The sequence below is a fragment of the Triplophysa dalaica genome, chromosome 25 (genome assembly GCF_015846415.1).
Source record: "Triplophysa dalaica isolate WHDGS20190420 chromosome 25, ASM1584641v1, whole genome shotgun sequence".
Classification (NCBI taxonomy): domain Eukaryota; kingdom Metazoa; phylum Chordata; class Actinopteri; order Cypriniformes; family Nemacheilidae; genus Triplophysa; species Triplophysa dalaica.
In genome coordinates, this window is record NC_079566.1 from 10,985,908 (window position 1) to 11,009,080 (window position 23,173).

General features: G+C 36.2%; 3 protein-coding genes across 7 annotated transcripts; 1 reads left to right on the forward strand and 2 right to left on the reverse strand.

The window, feature by feature from the left end:
- Nucleotides 1-1,656: 1,656 nt before the first annotated feature.
- usf2 (upstream transcription factor 2, c-fos interacting) lies at nucleotides 1,657-9,985 on the reverse strand. 3 transcript variants are annotated; one of them, XM_056741288.1, is made up of 11 exons: nucleotides 9,268-9,985; nucleotides 8,031-8,074; nucleotides 7,781-7,890; nucleotides 7,316-7,435; nucleotides 6,174-6,327; nucleotides 5,646-5,733; nucleotides 5,070-5,114; nucleotides 4,562-4,620; nucleotides 4,170-4,264; nucleotides 3,958-4,086; nucleotides 1,657-3,656 (listed from the first exon to the last, which is right to left on the reverse strand). In XM_056741288.1, exons 1-11 carry the CDS (start codon nucleotides 9,303-9,305, stop codon nucleotides 3,570-3,572), a joined length of 969 nt encoding a protein of 322 aa, XP_056597266.1. In that variant the 5' UTR covers nucleotides 9,306-9,985; the 3' UTR covers nucleotides 1,657-3,569. The 3 variants fall into 3 exon arrangements, with proteins under 3 accessions (XP_056597266.1, XP_056597264.1, XP_056597267.1); XM_056741286.1 differs by having other exon boundaries at nucleotides 7,781-7,893; nucleotides 9,268-9,980; XM_056741289.1 differs by lacking the exon at nucleotides 5,070-5,114 and having other exon boundaries at nucleotides 7,781-7,893; nucleotides 9,268-9,977.
- A 46-nt stretch (nucleotides 9,986-10,031) lies between these two features.
- On the forward strand, nucleotides 10,032-13,481 carry lim2.4 (lens intrinsic membrane protein 2.4). Of its 3 annotated transcripts, XM_056741290.1 has the most exons (6): nucleotides 10,032-11,139; nucleotides 11,903-12,078; nucleotides 12,496-12,570; nucleotides 12,719-12,868; nucleotides 12,982-13,116; nucleotides 13,298-13,481. In XM_056741290.1, the coding sequence occupies exons 2-6, from the start codon at nucleotides 11,904-11,906 to the stop codon at nucleotides 13,357-13,359; spliced, it is 597 nt and encodes a 198-aa protein (XP_056597268.1). In that variant the 5' UTR covers nucleotides 10,032-11,139; nucleotide 11,903; the 3' UTR covers nucleotides 13,360-13,481. The 3 variants fall into 3 exon arrangements, with proteins under 3 accessions (XP_056597268.1, XP_056597269.1, XP_056597270.1); XM_056741291.1 differs by lacking the exon at nucleotides 12,496-12,570 and having other exon boundaries at nucleotides 10,032-12,078; nucleotides 12,716-12,868; XM_056741292.1 differs by lacking the exon at nucleotides 12,496-12,570 and having other exon boundaries at nucleotides 10,032-12,078.
- Nucleotides 13,482-14,910: 1,429 nt separating this feature from the next.
- LOC130416138 (C3a anaphylatoxin chemotactic receptor-like) lies at nucleotides 14,911-16,149 on the reverse strand. The gene is made up of 2 exons (XM_056742237.1): nucleotides 15,697-16,149; nucleotides 14,911-15,423 (listed from the first exon to the last, which is right to left on the reverse strand). The coding sequence occupies exons 1-2, from the start codon at nucleotides 16,147-16,149 to the stop codon at nucleotides 14,911-14,913; spliced, it is 966 nt and encodes a 321-aa protein (XP_056598215.1).
- Between the last annotated feature and the right edge of the window lie 7,024 nt (nucleotides 16,150-23,173).

Below are 23,173 nucleotides of genomic sequence, written 5' to 3' on the forward strand. Positions count from 1 at the left end.
GGCTCGTAAAGAAAGATGGTTAGGACAATACATTTTAAATAGTCTTTCCCAAAATATAAATCCAAAATGTATAATGGCCTGTATAAACAAATATTAAAGAAAAATACATAATAGCCTGTAAAGAACTATTAATGGACTTCTTAAAAGTATAAAAGTTTCATCATCAGACTTAAAGTATCTCGATCTAAGGTTAATACTACCGGTGAACGGATCAGAATTAGCCTTTCATCCCGAAAGAGCCTATTACATGGGCTAAAACGTTCATCCTTTGCCAAAAAACGTTCAAGTTTGCAAAAAACGTTTCCTAAAGTTCCCGTCATAAATTATCATCGTTGAAAAAAACGTATTTTAAAGCTTTTAATCGAAATAATAATGCCAGTGATTTAGTTAGACCTACCTGCTCATCGGCCCAAGTTTATGAGCTTTATACCGGAAGCGACATAATTTCTCTTCTGGGAAAATGAAACTTGAAAGGTATTGGCCAACCCCACTAAACAATAGGCCTACATCAAATTGAGAAATAATAAAATAATAGCCTACATAACAAATAATACATTAAATTCGCCAAGGGTGAAAACGTCTTGTGTAAGATATAAGATATTGAACCTATTTACTTTAGATGTCAAAAAGACAAAAAAACATTATACAAAGACCGGACTGTTTGTTAAGGTGATTATGTAGCATGCGCAGGAATGTGGACGCGCTTGTGCGCGAGACGAACACGGACGCGGAAAGTCAAGTATAACCGGGACTTTATGGCGAACAGTGGAAACGCCCGACATGGTCAGTTCGGTTGAAAAGGAAGGTGCCACCATAATAAAAATACTATATAATTAATAAACCATTCCTTTAAGGAGAAGGACAAAGATCTAATAAGAACTAATTAAGACAAAGATTTAAAAAGTAATAACTTTCACATTAATCCAATACATCAAATAAAAGCAAAACGTTTCACTAAGGCCATCAAATCCATAAACCTCATTCACAATCTGAAACAAAGATTGTAAAGTGATGGAGAGTTACAGATTCTCATTACAAATTATTGTTTGTCCATTCCTTCAGGCAGTTGTAACAATCATTCTGTTGCTTTGCATTTGCCCCACACGAGTCTCTAAGCCAGCTCTTATACATCCACTCATCCATCCCCAAGACCAGGAAACGCCCCAAGACGTCCCTCGCTTTGAATATTCCGATCTTCTCTAGTCGTCCGCCCAACACAGGACCAATGCCAGGAAGTGTATACACAGATTTATCTCCCATTGGCTCTGAACAGAAGAGTCTGTGCTTTTGGGATGTTGTCATTCCTGTGGGTAGTGATTTCTAGCTGGTCGATATGATAGAGAAAAACATTAGTATTTATTAGTATTAGTACTTTATCTCTAAAAAGATAAATATTAGATTGTTCTTACCAAACACTCAGCTCAAAATACAACAACGCAACTCCACCAGAGTATTTCCTGACTGAGCTGCTTTTGTATTCAAATTAGTTTGATGTAAGAGATCATGTCCATATATAGACTTCCGCAAAGCGCTCTATCGTGTACCGCACATTGCAGGACCAAAGCAACAAAACGTGCAATGTTGATTTGCTCACAACCTAAATTGCACTGATAAACGGCAAGCAATATATTAGAATAAATACTCCAGTACACAATATAAATTATTTACATTTTATTTCAGAATTTCGTTTTAAAGAAAAATCTACTTATTGTAATTCTTGGGTTTGTCTTGTATATAAGTACATACATTAACAACAACAGTCAGTAAGTATAAACAAAGCAAATGTATTGTATAGCTTATAGAACCCAGCTCAGTGGTAAGAACGTCATGCTCGGGGTTTCTGAATTAAATAACCACACATCTCCTTCAGGAATAGCCCACTCATTTCCTGTCATCTGAAATTAACAGCACCAGTGCATTAGACTGTACGAATCTTTACTCTATAAATCAACAGTCATTCAATTACAGCATTAGTAGGCATACTGCGAGAAAGAGGAGACAAAATCTGAGCAATTGTCTGTTTAATATCTGGATTGGTGTGTAATATATGAATCTCAATGCCTCACTGGTTATGATCACAGATTGTTTTAGGTTAAACGCTTTTGCTTCTATTTTTGTAAAAGTGGTAATTTTGTATATGGTTGAAATACACAAAGACGAAATACAATTAAATTGAAAAGATGGTGCTTTAGCCACATCCAACGAGAAGTGCTGGTAAACAGTCAAAACAAGTTTTTACTCACACTACACAGCATTATTCAAGCCTTTTAACCCTCTAGCTACCTCTGAAAGGAATATCACAGGCCTGAATTGGTTTTAAAACCTAACGAGGTAAACAGGTAGAGACTTCAATTAACAAGAAAGTAAAGGTGTTAGTTTACGTTCATTTTCTGTATGCATAGCATTAACTAGAATTGCCATAATACCCCGAGTTGTCAGACAGTCACACTCATTCTTACAATTTTGTGACTTTTGTTTTTCTATCGTATCTCTTAAGTTTTAGTCTTTCAAAACATCAAGATGTTGTTTTAAAGTAAAGAATAAGATGGAAGATAAGCTACAACAAAGTGAACTAAAACTTTACCCATGTTTATTGCGCATCTTCCATTTTATTTTTCCAAAACGGTTAACTAAATTGGGAAATCTGACTTATAAAGTACATTTCTTTGCATGTGGAGAGTTCATTCATTGACTTAAGAATAACTTGTTGAAATACATGATATATACAGTACGTTTAGGTATCTCGGCGTGTGAACCCAAAAGGGCAAAAAGTGCAGGGTTACAAGGTAAGGGGGATCCAGAGCCTGCATCTCAAACCCTGAGCTACTTGTTTTGCCTTCACTAAATCACAGTGCAATAACTCTGAAAACTGTAGACAATGTCACACACATACAGTTTAGCCATTATCTTGTCCATCTCTATTATAATTGAAGTTCTATATGTACCTTGGTTTACAGTTTTAGCAAACTCAAATTGTAAATCAGTCCTGATGTGCCACTAAAATCTGATTATTGTACATCGATCCCTAATCTGAAAAAGGGAGACTGCAGTAGAGAAAAAAACCTGTTATTTTAGGCTGCATGACAACTTTGTTGCGGTTGACAGTTCAGGTTTAAGCCAAATGCAACGGTTTTGTATACCTGCTGTGTAATAACTTTCGAAAGCTAATAAATACAATACCAAACAAACCCTTCAAAAAATACCTTCTGTCACAAAGGCGTTTAAACAAAACAAAAGTTGACCATTAGGCATGAGCAGGCATATAATTAGTTATGAAAATTCAAAATAGGACAAGGATCTGTGGAAAGCCGGATACTTCTTGGAAGCGGGTAGTTCCATACTGAGTGAGTTCAGGTTCTCTAGTTCTCACGGGAGTGAAGGTGAGACCTAAGTGTGCTTTTACAGCAGGTACATTTTCACTACTGTCAAAGTCTTCTGTCTGTGTAACATAGGCATTCATATCCTACTGAAGTGTCTGTGATGAGACGCGAGCGAGTGAGTCTTTAGGGGTTTTGAATCCGCTTTGAGCTTTGCTGTAGAGTCTCTTTAACTGGTGAATGTTTTTTTTGTCACTGTGATGTAGTTTCGCTGATTTCCAGGCCATGCTGTTGTAGTTGAGCTCTGAGCAGTGCGTTGTCATTTTTTAGGTCTTCAATCTAAAAAACAACACATAACATGATTATATTATACTGCAAAAATCTGCAGTAATTGTCATTCATTACTCCAACATTACATAATCCATAAATAAAAACATATTGTTTTATATTTAGCAAATATGAAGTCCAACCACAGATTCTCAAATCATGCTGATAACAATATTTTTGCACAAACTTGTGGTGGATACTATCCTTTCTACCTATCAAAATTTAGCCAGTAAACACCAAATTACCACCTACTAAGAAATTCATTGTTTAAACTTTTGGAGCTCACAGTATGTCCAGCAACAGACAGATTTACCTGTTGTCTAAGTAGCTCATTATCCACCTGTATTCTCTCCACTTCTTTATAGTTCTCCTGTAACCTCTGGTTAGTCTGGCGGAGTTCTCTAATGTAGTCACAGGCTTTAGACAGGATGCCTCCTTTACTCTACAATGGACAACAAAGAATTAATAAAAAATGAGCAGACAAGTATACACACATAAGTATCCACATAAGTGCACATTCCGTACCGCTCCTGTTTTGGTATTATCCATATTGCAGTCTGGGATGATTTTAGATAGCGTGACAATCCAGTTGTTAATTTTGTCTCTTCTTCTTCTCTCCACTGCAAGCACATGAAACATTTCAACATTACAAATTGATGTACAGACTTCCATCAATAATCTGAATTAAGAATTAGTCAAATACTGTTAGATGTCATAAATCTCTTAAATCTTTATTAAAAACCTCTCCACCAACAACCTGACTCTATTATGGAATACAACAACAATCTTTCATGATTTAAGCAACAATGCCATTTGTGAACACTGGCTAACAAGGCAAATGTATAAGTCTGTATTGTTTCCCTGCACAAATACATTTATTGAACCTTTTTGTAGCTGTGAGTAATGTATTAGTTCACCTTCATTATGCTGTGCTCTCCTTCTCTCATCACGAGGTGCCCGGGGCCCATCAATTTTCCTGTGTAAAAAAAGAGGAAAGAGAAATAGACAGCACAGTGATCAGCTTGCTTCTGCGCTGTTTAGCTACAAAAAACACCTTCTCCTAATTTAACACCCCTGAGACCATCCAAATGATCAAAATCAAACATTAAATTAAAAATCTGTGTTTTAAAGCACAACCTCAAACAATTCAATCACAGTATTTGCTTTCATGAAATCTGTGATTTGTACTTAATGCCTAAAAAGAAGATTTAACCTGTTATTTATCCAACATATAACTTCTGAAAGACAAGGTAATTTTGAAACAAGAAAGAAATCCAAACGCCCAACACAACTACACTTAAACAGAATAAAAAGGCCAACTGCTGGCTAGCGATGAGTGGGCTAGTGCAGTGGTAACTAGAGGAACAGGACAGACTGGCAGCTGAAGGGGGTAATGTGGAGGGGATATGAAAAGGTCTTCCTCACCAGTCTGATCTGCTGTGTTGAAGAGTCTCATGTTCACCGAGGTCTCTGAGGATGGCAGGCAAGTGGGACAAACTTGTTTGATTTTTTTATGTTCTTAATTTTGTGAAAACGTTAGCATTCAAATTGATTGGGACATATGAATTCATTTCAATCGAAACTTATTTTAAATTCAACTGTATGACATATCTCAATCTGACCGACTATGCATAAGAATTAGATTTTTAACTAAAAAAAAAAAATCACATCAGCGATTCCTTCATCTTGATTTAGCAGAAGGGCACCGTCAACCAACACATTCACACATTTTTATCAAATTATTATAACAAAAAAAAACTGCTTTGGATGAGAGTCTTTAGTTTAGCACCATTGTTTGCTTTCGCCTGCAGTCCGCAAGGACTACCACAACAGAAAGTATAATATTATTTCATGGCAAACAGCATTTCTCGTTTATCAAATCTATTCACAAGTTCAGTTCAAATCAGCATCTGCAAAACGCAAAGAGGACCCAAGTTGTCATGTACTAGCAGTCCTCTCAAAGGGAGGATTGAGCCATGCACACCCGTGATTAGTACTTACGAGGCGTAAGTCTGTGTACGTGGTGCGATGGTGCGTTGTGTGCCAGTTTGTAAAACATCTGGTGGACTCATCATCACGTAAAACTGACCTAAAACAAAGTAAAAAAAGATCTAATCAGCATGGGCTCACATGGGGTAGGTCATATCAAAAACAATACAATACAATAACAAATAAGCATACAAACATATACCAATAGCATAATTGTATGGTCATAACACCGTGAGCGCAACAGCTATAACATAATTATTAAACTGTGAAAGACAAAGTGTAATGAAAATGCAAGGAAGTGCACATCTTCAGAAGTTACATGTATCTCTTGAGAGGTTGGTAACACTTTCTAATAGAGCGAATGGCAAACGCTGTTTGAAAACTGACCTCCTTACATTCATCCAAGACACACTGTTAATTTTATCTTGCAGCTCTGTTGTTCTTTGTTATTCTGTTGATGTTGTTGTTGTTGTTGTGCTTTGTTTACAGAAAACATGAAAAATCTGACAATAAATATTCAAAACATATACAAAAACTGACCTCCTTGTGTGAGGTTTGGATCGGACGTGGCCTGCACTGACACAGCCGTACCATCACTGACAGTCGCTGCTGGAAAATAGGCGAAGCGTGTTTCTCCACCCACCGTATCCCCCCCTGGACTGCCCCCATTACTGAAAGGGTTTTGGATAACAGCCTAAAAAAAAAGACTCAATGAGGAACATATTCCTTTTACACATTATTACACTATTGCTTTAGTTATATATTTTATGCCATCTAGGTCTGCCTAATAACCATTCTCAATGAAGGCATGAATATCAAAAGACCAACTATGAGGTCTGCTTGCTATCGGTCTGCTTAAAGGAAAATTTTAAGCTCAAAATCATTTTATTTTTTACTCACCCACATGACGTTCAACATGTTTTAAGACCTACGAGCGTCTTCGGAACGCAAATAAAGATATTTTAGGTGACATCCGAGAGATCTCGAGGACTCTTCATAGACATCATGGTTATTATTGTTGTCAAAGTCCAGAAAATTACAAAAGACATCGGTAAATTGGTCCGCCGCTTATAGTGGCTCAATTGAAAAAAACTTGAAGCGACGACAATCTAAATTAACGACTTTAATCGATATATTCTCCTCTGTCTTGTCAGTGGTGCGTGTTCACGAGAGCCCTTCGTCGCATTGGGTTGGGGAAAAAAAGTCTTCCTAAATATCGAAATCATCAGACATTATGCGAAGATAAGCTTATATACAATATGCGTCTGCTTGTAAACACAGAGTTGCGCTTCCTGGTTGTCATTCAGAACGCAGCCGTCTGCCCCCACCGAATGCGCATGTGTCGAAGTGCTCTCGAGAAAGCACACCATAAACTGACAAGACAGGGTAGAATACATCGATTAAAGTCATTATTTAGGTTCTTTTTGCACATAAAATATTCACGTCGGTTCAAAAATGAAGCCACTATGAGCGGATGGACCCATTTAACGATGTCTATAGTACTATAGTACCTTGACAACAACTATAACCATGATAGGGAGGCCTGGAAATCTCTCGGATGTCACCTTAAGTAGCTTTATTTGTGTTCAGAAGACACCGGGAGGTCTTAAAGCATGTTGATGTGGGTGAGTAAAAAATAACCCAATTTTGAAATTAAGTTTTCTTTTAAACCAAATAAATACCTGTGCTACTGCCTGCTGTGCATTCGCGAAAGCAGCCGTGGACACCACGCTGACCGCAGCCCCTCCGTCTCCTGTTGCATCCAAATGGTCTTCTGTGACCTGGACCACGCGATACGTCACCTACAGAATCCAAGAGCAGGGGTAAACATAAAGGTCACCTCTGAGCTGTGTGTAAACTATGTATGTCTACGCTCTATTTGTGACCACGATATAGCTATTTGTATCGTAGTTATAATTGTTTGCATTATTTAACATGTACTGATTAAGATTAAATCTACAAAAACCTTGCACTGAAAGTGGTATACAAATATAAAGCACTACTGGATTACAAAGCCTTTAAAGAGATTCTCGTGAGAGCCATTAAAGGGACACAGAGCTCCCGGAGGTGTTTTATGACAGTCACCCCAGTTTGAACCCTGGATCCTCTACACCCCCCTTAGAAGAAAGGTTAAAGTTCACACTGACCTGTCCACCGCTGTTCTCTGTGCGGAACTGATATTGAACATTGTGGTCTGCAAATGCAGCTGCCTGCTGGACACTAGCTATGGTAACCGCCGCCTGCTCCTCCACCCCCACTGCTGAGAAATGCACAAGAAATGTCGTCCTATGATATCTTCTCATTCTTTCACATATTCACTGGAATAACCTTCATCTTTATTATGCAAAGCTTAGAGATGCACAATAGATAAGTTTAGACATACTTCTTTTAACTTACCTTCCTGCAGTTGAACAACCTCCTCAGTTTCCTGTTTCTCGTGACTGAAAAAAAAAGAGTTTCAGGTCATATTATGAAATCAATTATTCTTTGAGAGAAGTCTATTTTGAGGATACAATCAAGAGGTATATGTTTACCAGCCCTAACGCAAATGTTTATAAAACAGGCAAATGTTTACAAAGAAAAAAAAAAAAAATCGATTTGAATACATTATAGGTGTGCGTATAGGATATTCCGATTAGGGCTGTGCAACTAGTCGAAAAATAATCGTAATAGTTCATTTTGGCCTTCAATCAAATTATTTTTTTAAATGTAAAACGATTTTGCAAGGATCATCTCTTTTCTTGTGGTATAAATCCTCAGTGCACCCTTTTCCTTTACAGTGGTTCAGCTGTGCTATTTCTTTACATGTATATTGCAGTTGAATTAACAGTTTAAAAGCCAAGTTTTTTATCTTTATATTTTGTTTTAAAGTTAACGAGTAATCGTGTTAAATTAAATGGATCTCAATATCGGGCGGAATAATCGTGATTATGATTTTTGTCATATTTGAGCAGCCCAAAATATTTCTGCTCCACAAACTTGAAACAGACGGAGAACGCCCCGCCCCTCCCTTCACAGACTGACCACTTTTGCTAAACAAAACTAAAATAATTATAAGCTACAAAAAAGAGAAAATGGATTAACTATATATATAAACATCATAACGAATTCAAAGAAATAATCCGAGAATACAGAAACAAAAGCTTTAAGATAGAAAAAAAGACGAAAGGTCGGCTGCAGGTCGAAGGGAATATAATGCATTAAACTGCTAAACATCTTTTAGAGACCAGTCAACGCGACAAAAAGAGCTCAAAATTATTGGTTAAATGGATATTTTACCAAATAAAGAAAAGAAAGCCTTAAATAATGCATATTAAGCAAGATAGTATACCGGCTAGGATGGTGATATTTTTTCAATAACTAATGCTAGATAAAAATAATCAAATTAGCAACCGGGCTAATACTGATATAAATATGTCGACCGGCTTCATTTAAACGGGTTTGATACGTTATTTTTCGTCGTAATGATCGCGTCTTACGTTTAACTTAGCATATAAATGGCATGCACGAAACTTAACAATAGTCAAAAATATAAACTTAAAAGATGATCGCTAACTGCCCGGGTGTAAAAAAGAGAAAAGAAAATGGTTGACTGGGGCCTGTATGTGGCCGCGCATAAAGAACGCGCTCTCACCTCGTCGAGGTGTCCAAGCTCTGTTCGAGCATATCCATGAAGGCGAGCGGATTTTAAATTGCAATATTCAGCGACACTTGAAATACGGGAGATGGAAGCGCTGATCACGGGGACAAACACACGGGTCATGTGAGAAAGACAGTCCAGGACACGTGAGGTGCAGGCTGGGCGAGGAGTTAAAATGGAGACCGCGGTGGAGGAAGACGGAAGGTGTTCCTGTCGTTGCGCTCACTCAGTTGCATTGGTTCGCGCACTTCGCGGCTTTGTTGCGTATGTTACTCCCTCCCGCCTTTCGATGGAGGCGAGTCTTCGACCTGTTGAGTCGTTTTTCAATCGTTTGGTTTATGGGTTAAATCTTAGTAACAAACTCGAGTTATGCTATAGCTCGTTTTCGCCTTATTTTTGCTCGTGGCATATAGCTTTAAGAAACATTGATGTATCCATCCGCAGGCTTTCCGCTGCACTATTACGGAACTGCCGTTAATAAGACGCGGAGTGGAGTGTTGGAACTATAAAGAGATCAAATGCTTTTATTTTTCAGAAAATACGTATTATTTGATGGACAGGTGTCAGCGTGGATTGGTTGTGCGTACTTTTAAAATCGTTTGTTTGACAAAAACCTTGTAGAAGGAGAGACAGAAGTAAGCTTATGTTGGTAACTTATAGTAAGGTTTAATGCTAAATTGTGAAATCGAAGTCTTGCGCTATTAAAATACTCCATTAAAGAACATATTCGCATATTAAATCTTGAAGTGATCTTACCTTGCGTTTTCGTAAAGATTTACACCCTGGTCGTGTGTAACATCAACATACAGTGCACCCACAAAATAAATGGCTTTTCGTTGGACACATCAACACAAGGAAACAAGGAATCAGAAATATGACGAGTGGTGATTTTCTCAGGTGACCCCCGAGATCCAATCCGGATTTTGGTCAAACCACATGACACGAAAGGAGGGCAATGAAGAGGAACCGGACAATTAATCTCTAACGTGATCTGACCAACTGTTGATCTTTTCTACCTTAATGTTTTTATATAATAAATGTTATACATGCGTAAAAAAGATCCGTCTAGAAAAAGCGTTTTTTTCTGAACTTCCGTTCTTCTGGACACGAGGCTGAATGGCAAACTGAGCTGTTGCAACGCACAAGGCTTACAGACGTGTTGCTTAACCTATTGTATGTGACTACATAATGTTTTTTTAAACATACTTTAACCACTCAGGATAGCATGTGAAAACCTTAATAGAAGAACTTAAGTTGCCCCTAGAAAAATTAACCATAGTTTAACTGACATAATAAAGAGTGATCATTTTAATACTAATGGGATTTTAATATATAATAAAATGTGCATGTACAATTATCATCAAATGTTATGGCAAAGAATGAGATTGTGTCCGCTAAATTGTAAATAAACATTATCCTCATTGTATAATTTAACTCTATTTTTGGAAGTGGGGAACATTGGGAATATTGCACTGTTCACAAAAGGTATAAAACCTAACCCCCCCCCCCCCAAAGAAAAGCAGGAACTCAGCATTTTGCATTGACAACTGCACCACAACAATACTTTGAATAAGTGCAACGGTCCACTCTTCAAACAAAAGCAAAACCATGGACATAATACATACACACTGGTACACCAGGGCCCCTTCCATAACTAGTTCAAGTGTATTTGTTTCATGGACAGAGCATTTAAAGGATTTTGCCACCATCAACAAAAAGGGTAACAGAGGTTGAGTTAGGAATTCTGTGAGGCAGGTTCTTTATGTGTATTTCCCTCTTACCCCCTATCATCGCTCTCTACCTCTCCATTCTCCCTCGTTCTCTTCGAGGATAAACAAAGCGGGATTTTACACTAGGAAAAATAAGGTAAGGAATTATTATATTAATACAATACTGAATATTCAGTGCACTGAACGCATTTTGGTACATTAAATGCATGGCTGTTAAAGCATTTTATGAATCTGTTTTCCCTCATTAAGAATTATCTCATTTTTAGAAACGAGCATATTTTTGTACATTATTAATCTATTTTAACATTATATTGCTGCATTTGATTAAATGTCTCACGATTGAAGGTCCAATGTGGCAAATTCTTTATTAATAATTTATATGTTGATGTTTCTGTGAGATAGGCTTCAAGACTCTATGACTTAAAGGGCAGGCATATAAAAAATTAAATCTTTCTAAAACGTTTCTAGAATGAAATAAAATGATTTATGTAGAGCATATGATGATAAATCTGTCTCAGTAAAGAGACGAGTTAAAGTGATAGTTCACCCAAAAACTTAATATTCTTTCATCATTTATTTACTCTCAAGTTGCTCCAAAACTTTTTAAAATTCTTTATTCGGTTGATCACAAAAGATAGTTTGAAGAATGCTGGAAACAAAACAGTTCTGGGGCACTTTTGACTACCATAGTTTTTTCCCCTTCTAGTCAATAGTGCCCCTTAACTGTTTGGGTATATTTTTTTTCTCCAAATATCTTTCTTTGTGTCAAACAAATTTTTACAGGTTTGGAACAACTTTGAGGAAGTTAGTCATGATATAGTTTTCATTTTGGGGTGAGTATTCTTTTAATACAGCACAGGTTGGCTTCTATCTATATTTCCTTTCTGTATACGATTCAGGATGTACAGCTTCATGGGCGGCGGCCTGTTCTGTGCCATTTTGGGGAACATCCTAATTGTGGTCTCCACGGCGACCGACTATTGGATGCAGTATCGTCTCTCAGGCAGCTATGCCCACCAGGGCCTGTGGAGGTACTGCATGGCCAACAAGTGCTACATGCAGACTGCAAGTATTGGTAAGTGCAAATGTATCTGTGTGGGTCAAACAAAACTAACAAATTAATAAAACTATATATATTTTTGCTCTATAAACTAAGTACGTGCATACCTTATCTAGACCCTTTTTAATTCCAATAAAAACAAATATTTGAGCACCTGTGATAAAGCAAAATGCATTGAAATAATAAAATGATGGTGAAAGAGCTGGCCTTTACCACGTAAGTTTATAACACCTTTGTTAAAAAGGTGCAGCTGTCTAATAATAACAACAACAAGAACATGTGATTGTGGTAATTTTAGGGTTAGTGCCTCTTTCAAACAATTCAATATCAATATTTAGAGAAGGAGCCAGTAGATGGCAGCGGTTTATTCCTTTTCATCATTTGAGCACCTCGCATTGGTTTGTATTGTCTGAACACAGTCGTGTTCTACAGGTGCTTCAAAGTTGTCCCCCCAGTCTCATAAGATGACAACTCAGATTACAGGAGCTGTGCTTTGGTTCATTCAAGGTGATTTTACAGGGGCAGTTTTTCAAAGATCAATTCAAATAATTAAAAACCAAGAATTGGTAAAGCTGTTATCAAAACAAGAAAGTGTTTGACAAGGGTATTCTGTCTCTTGAGGTTTTAGTGATACATTTCCTTTCTGTGTCAGCAGCATACTGGAATGCCACCCGGGCATTCATGATCCTGTCGGGAATAGCATGCTTTGCTGGCGTCATGGCAGGCATTCTGTCATTTACCCATTTTTCTGCCTTTGAGAGGTTCAGTCGCTCCTTTGCTGCAAGCATCCTGTTTTTCATCTCCAGTAAGTCACACGCAGGCAATTTTTCTGTGTGCTGTACATCTTCTTTTATATCTCTATCAAATTTTCTTTATGCTTTTTCTCAATCTACCCTTCTGTATATTCATTTTATTCAGCTATATTTGCACTGCTTGCTATGGCAATCTACACTGGTGTAACCCTAAGCTTCCTGGGCAAGCGCTTTGGAGACTGGCGCTTTTCCTGGTCCTACATACTAGGCTGGGTGGCCATGCTTATGACGTTCTTTGCAGGTGAGAGAATACAGTTTAATTTTTGCTTAGGGTGCATTAGGCATTATAGCCAATTAAACTTCATAAAATTGTGTTTATAGACAATTTGAACGCATTGTTTTTCAAAATATTGCAAAAACAAGAATTCACATTTTAATTTGCAAAGTTAACTGATTCAATGATTTTCAATTGTCTGTTGTAGGGATATTATACATGTGTGCCCACAGAACGTATGAATCAAGGAGAGTGGTTGGAAGTCGCTGAAGAAGCAAAGCGAGTAAACATTTCATAGCTCCACCAACATCAGGACTTTTACAGTATAAAAATATTTGAAAATGTTTACAATACAGTTTAGTGCATTAACATACTGCAGGAATATAGTGAAATATCACCACTTCAAGGATCTGAAAATAGCATTTGTAAACTTTTGTACCCATCAGTTCTCAAAGTATTCATTTCACCTTTCATATTTTTTTCAATAAAATTTCACATCAAACCAAATTTTGGACTCTCTTGATCTTTGTACAAAGTGTAGACGGTTTTAGCGACTAAACAACATAAACAAACGTTATGTGGCCCAAACTGAACTTCTGGTAGACCTCAGCAAAGAATCACTAACTGTTGAGTAGTTTTAATTCTATTTAATACAATTAACATACAATAACATCATTATAAATATAAAATAAATAGTTGTGACCACAGAGAGGTAGTTGACTTGGGGCCAGACGTATGCTTCCGATGAATCCATATATATTGTGATGAATGATCAAATCTTTTACAGATTCTGTCCACATTTTTTGATGGTGTACATATTGTGTAATATTATGACTTTGTTTTGTTTATGATTACGCCTTTGGTGCGGCATCTCCTCTGCTTGTTAAAGCATTTATTGCATCTTGAAGTCAGAAGTGTCAGTCTGGCACCTTTATTTTTTGTGAATATCGTAAAGGCGTTACATCCTGTGATAAAGACAGTGTGAATCTAGTGTGCATGCCACTGAAAACATGTTATTATTAAATAATCTGTGACTTTAAGTCATTTCAATTTACTGTTTAACATTTCTAATAGAAATTAATTGAACTTTAAATTAATTTAAGAAAAACTTTTTTTTTTTTTAAAGTAGAAATTATTCAATTGTTTGTGTGCTTGTTTTTTGGTTGATAGTAATTATAGTTTCTACGTATTATTAATACAAGTTCACTTATTTTTCACCATGCTTACCATAAATGCAGAAGTTTGGCCATAGTTTAGTTTTTTGGACCTCATCAGTGGTTTAGTTTCATTGCACCAGAGATGTTGTGCAATGGCAATGGCATGATGGTAAAAAATCATAAAGCTTGACAGACGGTGCAATATTAACGTTATGGGATGCTTTACAAGAACACACATCTGAATACATCGTGTACCTTAAAAGCACTGTTAGTCACTATGGAAAACATAATCTGCCAAATGCACACATGTAAAAGTGCAGAAAGTAGAAGTTGTGAAAAGCATAAAGGTTTCATTAAATTTCAACCTTGACATCAAATTAGACATATTGCCTTTACAAAATAGAGAAAGACGAAAAACAATATTATGTAATAAATGTGGTCAAAACATAACACAAAATAAAACACTATCATAGTTTGCCTTGCATTTTAGTCCTGCGAAAATCGTATACAGTATTTCCAGTCTTGCATGGGATGCTATTTAAACATTACATATTAAAAACTGTTGCACAAATTTTTTATTTACTTTAATTTTTATTTTGAACAAAACGTTCATAGGAAATTAAACTGATTCTGGCAGCACACTTATTTAAAAAAAAGGACATACTTAAAGTATAGTCATGGACACAGGTATGTGATGAACTCTACCAGCAGCCATTAAAACACAATTCAAGCGTTCATCCTGCAGGGTGCTGTCCTGGGACAGAGTTCGGCCTTCTTCTGTAAGAGCCCTATGAAAAACGGCTAACAGACTTTGATTGCAGCATTGACTTAGATCCAGACCCATACAGAAGTACAGCACTGGGTTCACACAGCTGTTGAAATAGGCTAAGTTTGAAGCCATACGCCATCCCAGCTTTACAGCTGGGTGGCTTTCATTCTTCAGCTTTATAAGACCAAGGATGTGGTATGGGGCCCAGCATAAGAAAAAGGCCAAAACCAGTAAAGCAAGAATGCGAAGAGGTCTTGATTTGCCACAGAGTCGCGTCCTGCGTATTCCAACAGCTGCTAGTGTGTAACAGGTAAAGATCACCAGGAAAGGTACCAGAAATCCACAAATGAAGCGAATGTAGAAGTAAACATACTTTCCTGAACTTCCTTCATCTGCTTCTTCTGTTTTCTGCAAATTTGTGATGGAGTGGAATTATAATCATTATCTTAGGTAAAAGATGTTCTCTTTGTTCTATTGTGAATATTTCTAGTATGAATGCAGTTAGAAATATATCTTTTTAAATGGCTTTGATAAAACTTTTGCCACCTCATAAAACCGTTTTATGTAGAAATTATAATCAAAATGGCTGGTTAAAATGTTTGTTAAATGCCACCTTCAAATTATTATTATACAATATGGCGAATATATGACATTCAAGGGATTTTATAAAGCTATTCTGACCTTAAATGAGCATTGGCTCAAGTTGTTTTGGTCAGTGTAGACCTCCCGATACACAAAGTATGGCGAACTGAAGATTGTCGCCACAAACCAAACCCCCGAACTGATCACACGAGCAGCACACAACGTCCGTCTCTTCCTCGTGAACACCGGACGCCACACGCAGAGCACTCGATCCACACTAATAACAGCTAGCAGGAAAACACTGCAGAACATGTTGGTATATTTGAATAAGCCAGTTAACTTGCAGAGAAAGTCTCCAAAAGGCCAGTATTCAACCAAAACTTTGACAAGTGAAGTCACTTGTGTAATGCAGAAGATCAGGTCAGCTATGGCCAGGTTGACCAGCCATACGTTGGTGACATTGGGTTTCATACGGAAGCCGGCCACCCAGATGACCACAGAGTTCCCAGTGGTGCCAAGGAGAACAATGATGATGTAGACAACGGTGTCCATTGTAGTTTGTTCATGGTGGGTTGAGACATTGGAGACACTGGAGTGATGGGGGACAGTTGTATTGGAGACCATTCTGTTTGCAAAACAGAAATTATTTTGGGGAAAAAAAGATCCACAGCTGCTGTCATATCACTTCAATGTGTACGAACAAGAATTAAACATATACAAAGGTACACAGGTGCATGAATTACACAAAAACTCCATCGTTTAGACTTTTTTGTTACATTGTAACTTTCTTCGACTGTAAAATGTGCAAAAGGTAGATGTAAACAAATTCAGTTTTATTATGTCCCCATATTTGCAATCCAACACTGTGTAAAAAAATTCTAAAGATTTTACTTCAAAATACTATTTCCATTTCACTACATATGTTCAATTTGTTATTATGCACGTGTATAAATTATGTTTCATACACTGAAACTCTTTATCAGACATTCTTTTTGTGCTTTATTTTAACATAATATAAATGAGCTTAAACAACGTTACAATTAGCTACAGAAAACATTTTAAATTGCATGGACTTAGTTTAAAAAGAGTGTACATATGTCATGAATTGTGCTGTGATGGTTTTACCTGTACACAATGTCAATAAGTGTTTGTCACCCAATCCTGCATAATCCTCTGAATGTGTCTGTGTAGCTGAAAATGTATATGAATATCAAGAGATCTGTTTCATCTGTGTTTGGTGTTTCGTAGCCTCAGCTCTCAATTAACACATTTTTTTCATATTTTGTTGAGTAAGACGTTTCTGCCAACAGAAATGTTGCAGAAGCAAAAACGCAAGCAAAAATGTCTAAGTGTTTTAGCAAACAGGAAACATGCTTGACAACCCACCAATTGACTGATTCTGAATACACCTAAATGTAACAAAGCTTCAATATTGCATTAAAGTATTATTTTACTTCTAGACTTTAAAAAAAGTCTTCTTTGACTCTTTTAGACTGTTCACATTTTGGCCCACAAACAAATAGACATAAAATGACAAGCAAGCGAAAATATACTTACCACCTTTTCCACATAGCCTCACTCTCCTCCTCAGTTAAATGAAGGATACAATCTGCTTATAGACATGACCACAAAAGTTTCCTGGACACATCACACCCATAAAGTGACTATAATGTAATAATGTGTCCGTTTGTTTTTCTTGTGGTTTAATCTTTGCATAATTTATTTCTGAGGCCTTCAGTAGCTCAAGCTTTCCCAGTAGCTTTATACAGTCAAATATGATGAACTTTGTAGTAAATAGTGTGTATGTGTGTGTGTCTGTCTGTGTTTACTTTTTTTAACAAAAGATAAGAAAAACAAAGATATACAAATAGAAGAGGTCTCGGTTTGCCATTGAGTCGCGTCCTGTGTATCCCAATAGCTGCTAGTGTGTTACAGGTAAAGATCACCAGGAAAGGCACCAGAAATCCACAGATGAAACGAATGTAGTAGTAAACATACTTTGATGAGTTTTCTTCCACTTCTTTTTTTTCTGCAAATTTTAAATAACTGGAATAATCAAGTTTGTCAGTAATTCTTAAACATCCAAACCAAGAGAAAGCACTTTTGTAAACAGAGAGTTCTGAAAAAAATTGTCCCCAATACAATAAGTTTCAGGTGCCCAGTACATTTAATGTTTTTAATGTAGGAAAAAGCGGCCTCTGGTGGTGAGTATTGGACATGCAGGGTTAAACTCAATGTCGATAAATAAGAACGGAATGTAGGAGCTAAGTCTTATACTTTAAACTACTGAGTTGTTCAATCCCGGGATTTTAGGTTTACGCGCTTTCCTTATGTACTGTTGTTTGCTTCTTTATTTGATCTCCATAAAGAATGAACAGACCATTTCTCTTTTGCATTATATTCAATACTACGTACAAACATATGAAACTTATAATGTCTTTGAGTTACTTTGTTTCGTGGTTGCGATTCGCGTTTGCTCATGCGAATGCGGTAAAATCCCTTTTGCCCTTCCGGTACAAACACCTGGTTAACGACAGTTGCTAGGGCACTTAAATACAAAATGCACCACCGTGTTAACAGCGCCACTCAGTGGCTAATATGCAAATAATACACCTCAACACTGTTTGGCTCCTACACACCGACCCCTGAATTGTTAATAATAAACAAACAAAACAATTCAAATACATTTGAAAAGAAAAGAACTCAAATGTTACCATACTTATTTAGAAAAGACATTCTTATCTCATGCAAAAGACAAAGTTTCGCTATTGGTCTTTCATTGATGCTGTTTTTTTCGGCAATCTTACAGATTGACCTTGCCAAGACAACAGGAACCACGAGAAGCTAAAGAGTCCATAATAACTGCAATATCTCCAGCAACCAAATTCCTTTTCTTCTGATTCCACTCTTGCCTCTCCTGAAGCAAAAGCAGGTTCTTCCGTAGCCACATACTGTTCATGAGATTCAAACACACCAGGTGGTAAAGCAGGATGCCTTTCAAGAGAAGAATATGATCATGTTGCATGCTAATAGCCAAATTACCACATAACTAAGTTTATAAATAGTTAGGGACAAGTTTTGAGAAACTGTAGCCTAATTTAATTATTTCCTGATAGCCATATAAACTCTGAAACCTGTTCAAGAAACAAAAAGGATTACAGCACAAGAGACGTCATGCTCAAATCATTCGTTATTTTGCCCACAGGCTGCATTTACAGAAAACATAAATGATAAGTTCACATACCGAGTCTTCGGGTTCGAGTCGAACGTTCTTTTGTCACGTGATTTGACAGATGCGTGTTTACTGTATTACATACAAAAATAACTTATCTCATGACTTCCCTTACGAATAATCATGCAGTTGTAACTCTTGTTTTTGATGCATTTCTGTAAAGTTATGTTTTTATAATTCCTTAACAGTTTTGAGTCACAATTACGCAATAATGTTTATTTTTTTCTAACTGGCCCCTCAAAATGCATCTATTTGTCACATCTTTTGAAACAGTTGTTGTATTTGTACATGAAAGTGGACTGCTGTAACTTTTGTGGTAAAAAACACATATTTTTTAAAGTATGTAAATACTCATGCTGAAATAAAAGGAAACAGTGATTGTTAACAATTTAAAATATTAAAAACAAAAGCAGCATTTTTGCTGTAACCCCACATAAAGTATTATGTATCCTTATTTTTGTTATTCATAGTGATATTATATTACTGTAAAATTAGAAAAACATTGCTGTAATTGAAAATACTCATAAAATTGTAATACCTTATAATGTATGTACCATTTTTACAGTATTACAACTTCATGTTCATTTTAGTCAAATTTTCATTAGTTTTTTCTAATCATATCTGTTGAACAAAAACTAAAAATATTTTATACAAAATAGGCTATATATTTGAAAATTATTTAGATTTTCTTGTTTTCAACTGATCTATGGTAGGGCTCTTATAACTTTTTTAGTATTTTTTATAAATTTTTATTTTTCTTAATTGTTCCTAATAATCATTAATTAATCATGTATTTTATTAAGAAAAATGTTGGGCCTACAATGCCCATTCATTCTCTGTACAATGGCCATTTAATATCTGTGTTATGTATTTCTTAATACCACCTGTAGACGGCGCCATGGCCTATTTCACATTTCCGGGTTTCTCAGCAGTTGAAGTTAGTGAATGGACTACAACAATTAATTTATTTTTTATGTGAAATTTGATGCAAATGTAGTATAACCTATTAGTTTATACATACACGTGAAAAAATAAAATTTATTAAAAAAAAATGGAGGATTTACTAAATTGACCGTTGAAACGTACGTCATCACGTCTTGCGTAGAGGCCAGTGCTTGCTATGCGGTCGAAGCATAGGAGAAGCTTGGCGCTTTTTATCAGGTGAGTAATAAACATCTCATGAAATAAAAAATACGTTATATTGGGTAAAAAACCTAGAAGATTGTGTTTTGATAAAATATATGACTTGGCGATATATTAGAATCTGGTGAATTGAAATATCCCGCCAGAAGTACCGTGAAGATTTCTGAGGTAATATTAACAGAGTTAACGTTAGATCCATTAGGCGTGTAACGTTGAGTTAACGATTTAGAAACGTCAGCGAGTACTGCTAGTTTTGCAATTAATGTTCGGATAAAATAAAAATGCCCTCATTTGAATCTCTTTACCGATGATATGCGACAAAGCGAAACATACCCATAATTATAATTCATAATTTGATACACACTGATGAAGTGCTCTAAAATGTCCTGGTAGAAGGTCCACTGTGTCAAGCAGGACTTGGCACCTGCCCACACAAGGTACCAAAAGCTGGTTCAATGACCATTTTTGTTACTGTGCTCAAAGGAAAAATGTTTTTATTTGTGTATATATACGTTGTAATATCTGAACTTTCTATTATAAAATGTACACTGGCTATTAATACATTTCTAAATATATGAATGAGAGTTAAATCTTTCTATTAACCAGTTATTTCTCTTAAAACTAGTTCTCAGCTGTTTTGGTCACTTAGTTGAATTGTTCAATGATCTTAACAATCATTGAATACTGATTTGGTTGTCTTTTTTTTTCAGAATTCTTACAAACAGATTGATGTCAACAATGAATATGGATGGCTCAGGGCTGAAGAAGGCCTTTGGAAAAACACTGTACTACACATATACTAGTATATGTGTTTGGAAAAACACATATACTACATTACTTTTCTTGTATGATTAGAGGATGTAGTATCTATCAACATATGCTACATTTTATGTAAATTAAACATGTAATGCTTCAATTAAAATCTTATCTTAGTAAACTGACACATTTAAAACATTCAACAACTTTTAAATATTTAATAATGGCACATTTCTAAATTTAACAGACACTTATTTAAACCTGGGAACATCTTAGTGTTCCATTCCATTTTCTACCGCTTATCCGAACTACCTCGGGTCACGGGGAGCCTGCGCCTATCTCAGGAGTCATCGGGCATCAAGGCAGGATACACCCTGGATGGAGTGCCAACCCATCGCAGGGCACACACACTCACTCATTCACTCACGCACTCACACCCTACGGACAATTTTTCCAGAGATGCCAATCAACCTACCATGCATGTCTTTGGACCAGGGGAGGAAACCGGAGTACCCGGAGGAAACCCCCGAGGCACGGGGAGAACATGCAAACTCCACACACACAAGTCGGAAGCGGGAATCAAACCCCCAACCCTGGAGGTGTGAGGCGAACGTTCTAACCACTAAGCCACCGTGCCCCCCACATCTTAGTGTTAACCAACTTAAATAAAATAAACATTTAAGAGCAGCAACTTGCATTAACTTCTATGTACAAGTGATGGTTGCTGAAAAATGTTAGGTATATTTTAATGTCTTAAAAGGAGTGCTAATTGTGGTTTCATCTTCATTTAAATGCACTACAGCAGTCCAAACCTTCAGCATCAGAGGCTGAAATAAAAAAATACAGCAAAAAAATGTCTATCTCCGGTCTGCTCTCGATAGATGTGGGGGTATGGGATGACAAAGGGGGAAATCGGCGATTGATGTGTTTTGAGATTCTGAGGCCTTTAGCAAATTGTTTATGCAAATTGTTTCTGTTCATTTGGGATATGATCTGGGAAAACCCATCACATGGTGAAAAAAAAAATACTGGTTTTTGTATCATATGAAAGCAATTAAGCCCTTTCCAAAACTGTTTTTATTTAATTTTAGAGCTTTCATATGATATCAAAACCTGTAATATGTACAATTTTGTCATGTGATGGGTTTTTCCAGATCACTTCACATTTATATATTAATTTAAATGTTCATATTTAATTTAAATGTAATTCAAGGAGAATTTTATATTTATTAGTGGTTTAAGAACATTTAAAAATTCTGGAATTGTAGCTGATTGTATTTAATAAAACATGTCTTACATTAAGTTCTGTTGTTTCATTATTTATTGGTCTAGAATAGGACATCAATGCGTTAAAAAATGTAAAAGAAAATGCTAATCAAAACTTAACATCAATTTGATGTCAGCTGTTTTTTAACTAAAAAGCCTCATGCAAAGTACATTAATAGGCTATTGAAATCATTTAAATGTGCAGTTATTTAATAAGAGATCACTTGTGTAAAATATGCATTTGAAATAAATGTTTGACTTTGCTTGTGTTACTTAAGTTTACATTTTGCCAGCACAGTTCCTATGGAAAAGTTATTTATTAAGATAAATTCAAAACACATGCAGAAATCAACAAGAAACATTTATTAATATACTTACAGAAAAACAGAACGGTAGGCTACGTTTTAGAGAAGATATTTATTGCACATATCTTTTGACCATTTTATAATATTTCTTCCTATAAAACAACATATAAGCACATACTGATGATCCGGGAAGCGGTCACGTCGTTAAAGACTCGGACTCGAAGACTCCGGTACAGGCTTGCAGGTTTGCCTGCGGAAATATTTGACAAAAGAACGGAAGGGCTCGGACACGATGACTCGAGAGACGAACTAATCATTAATGTTTCTGATACAATGTTGCACATGCGCGGTCAACACAAAATGAACGAATCACTCTCTGACAGACTCGTTACTCCCGAGTTATGTTAAAGATTCGAACGTAAAAAACGTCTAGGGGGCTTAGCGTTTAGCCTACAAAAAACTTGATAGACAACCAATCAATTGACTGATTTTTATTTTTTGATAATGAAGCCTAACCCTCACAGAAACGGGTGTACGCGTGTTCACTACTCTGGATGGGTTAAAAGCAGAGGTCGTTTCGGGTGTGGGTCACCATATCTGACGAATTTGTCACTTTCACTTTTTTAAATGAAGCAGAGAGCGGTCTCTGGTGGTGAGGACTGTCAATGCAGGCTTAAAAATAATTAAATGTAGACGCATAATAAAGTATTAAGATAACATAACAGTAGATAACAGTAGAACACTTTGGATACAACATCAAATGCATAAATGTGTAGTTTCAAACAGAAAAAGGAAAAAATATGGTGTGTAGAAGAGGGTTCACTAAAATAAAATGTAAAAATGAAATGTAAAATAAAAAAATGTAAGTCATTTA

Coding starts and splice junctions, on each gene's coding strand:
- usf2 (XM_056741286.1), bottom strand. CDS start 9,305: ATGGATATGCTCGAACAGAGCTTGGACACCTCGACGAG. Junction 8,075..9,267: donor AGCTTGGACACCTCGACGAG/GTGAGAGCGCGT, acceptor TTTTTTTTTCAG/TCACGAGAAACAGGAAACTG. Junction 5,115..5,645: donor CGTACACAGACTTACGCCTC/GTAAGTACTAAT, acceptor TGCCATCCTCAG/AGACCTCGGTGAACATGAGA.
- LOC130416138 (XM_056742237.1), bottom strand. CDS start 16,149: ATGGACACCGTTGTCTACATCATCATTGTTCTCCTTGGCACCACTGGG. Junction 15,424..15,696: donor TGAGCCAATGCTCATTTAAG/GTCAGAATAGCT, acceptor ACAAATTTGCAG/AAAACAGAAGAAGCAGATGA.
- lim2.4 (XM_056741290.1), top strand. CDS start 11,904: ATGTACAGCTTCATGGGCGGCGGCCTGTTCTGTGCCATTTTGGGGAAC. Junction 12,869..12,981: donor CATCCTGTTTTTCATCTCCA/GTAAGTCACACG, acceptor CATTTTATTCAG/CTATATTTGCACTGCTTGCT. Junction 13,117..13,297: donor GCTTATGACGTTCTTTGCAG/GTGAGAGAATAC, acceptor TGTCTGTTGTAG/GGATATTATACATGTGTGCC.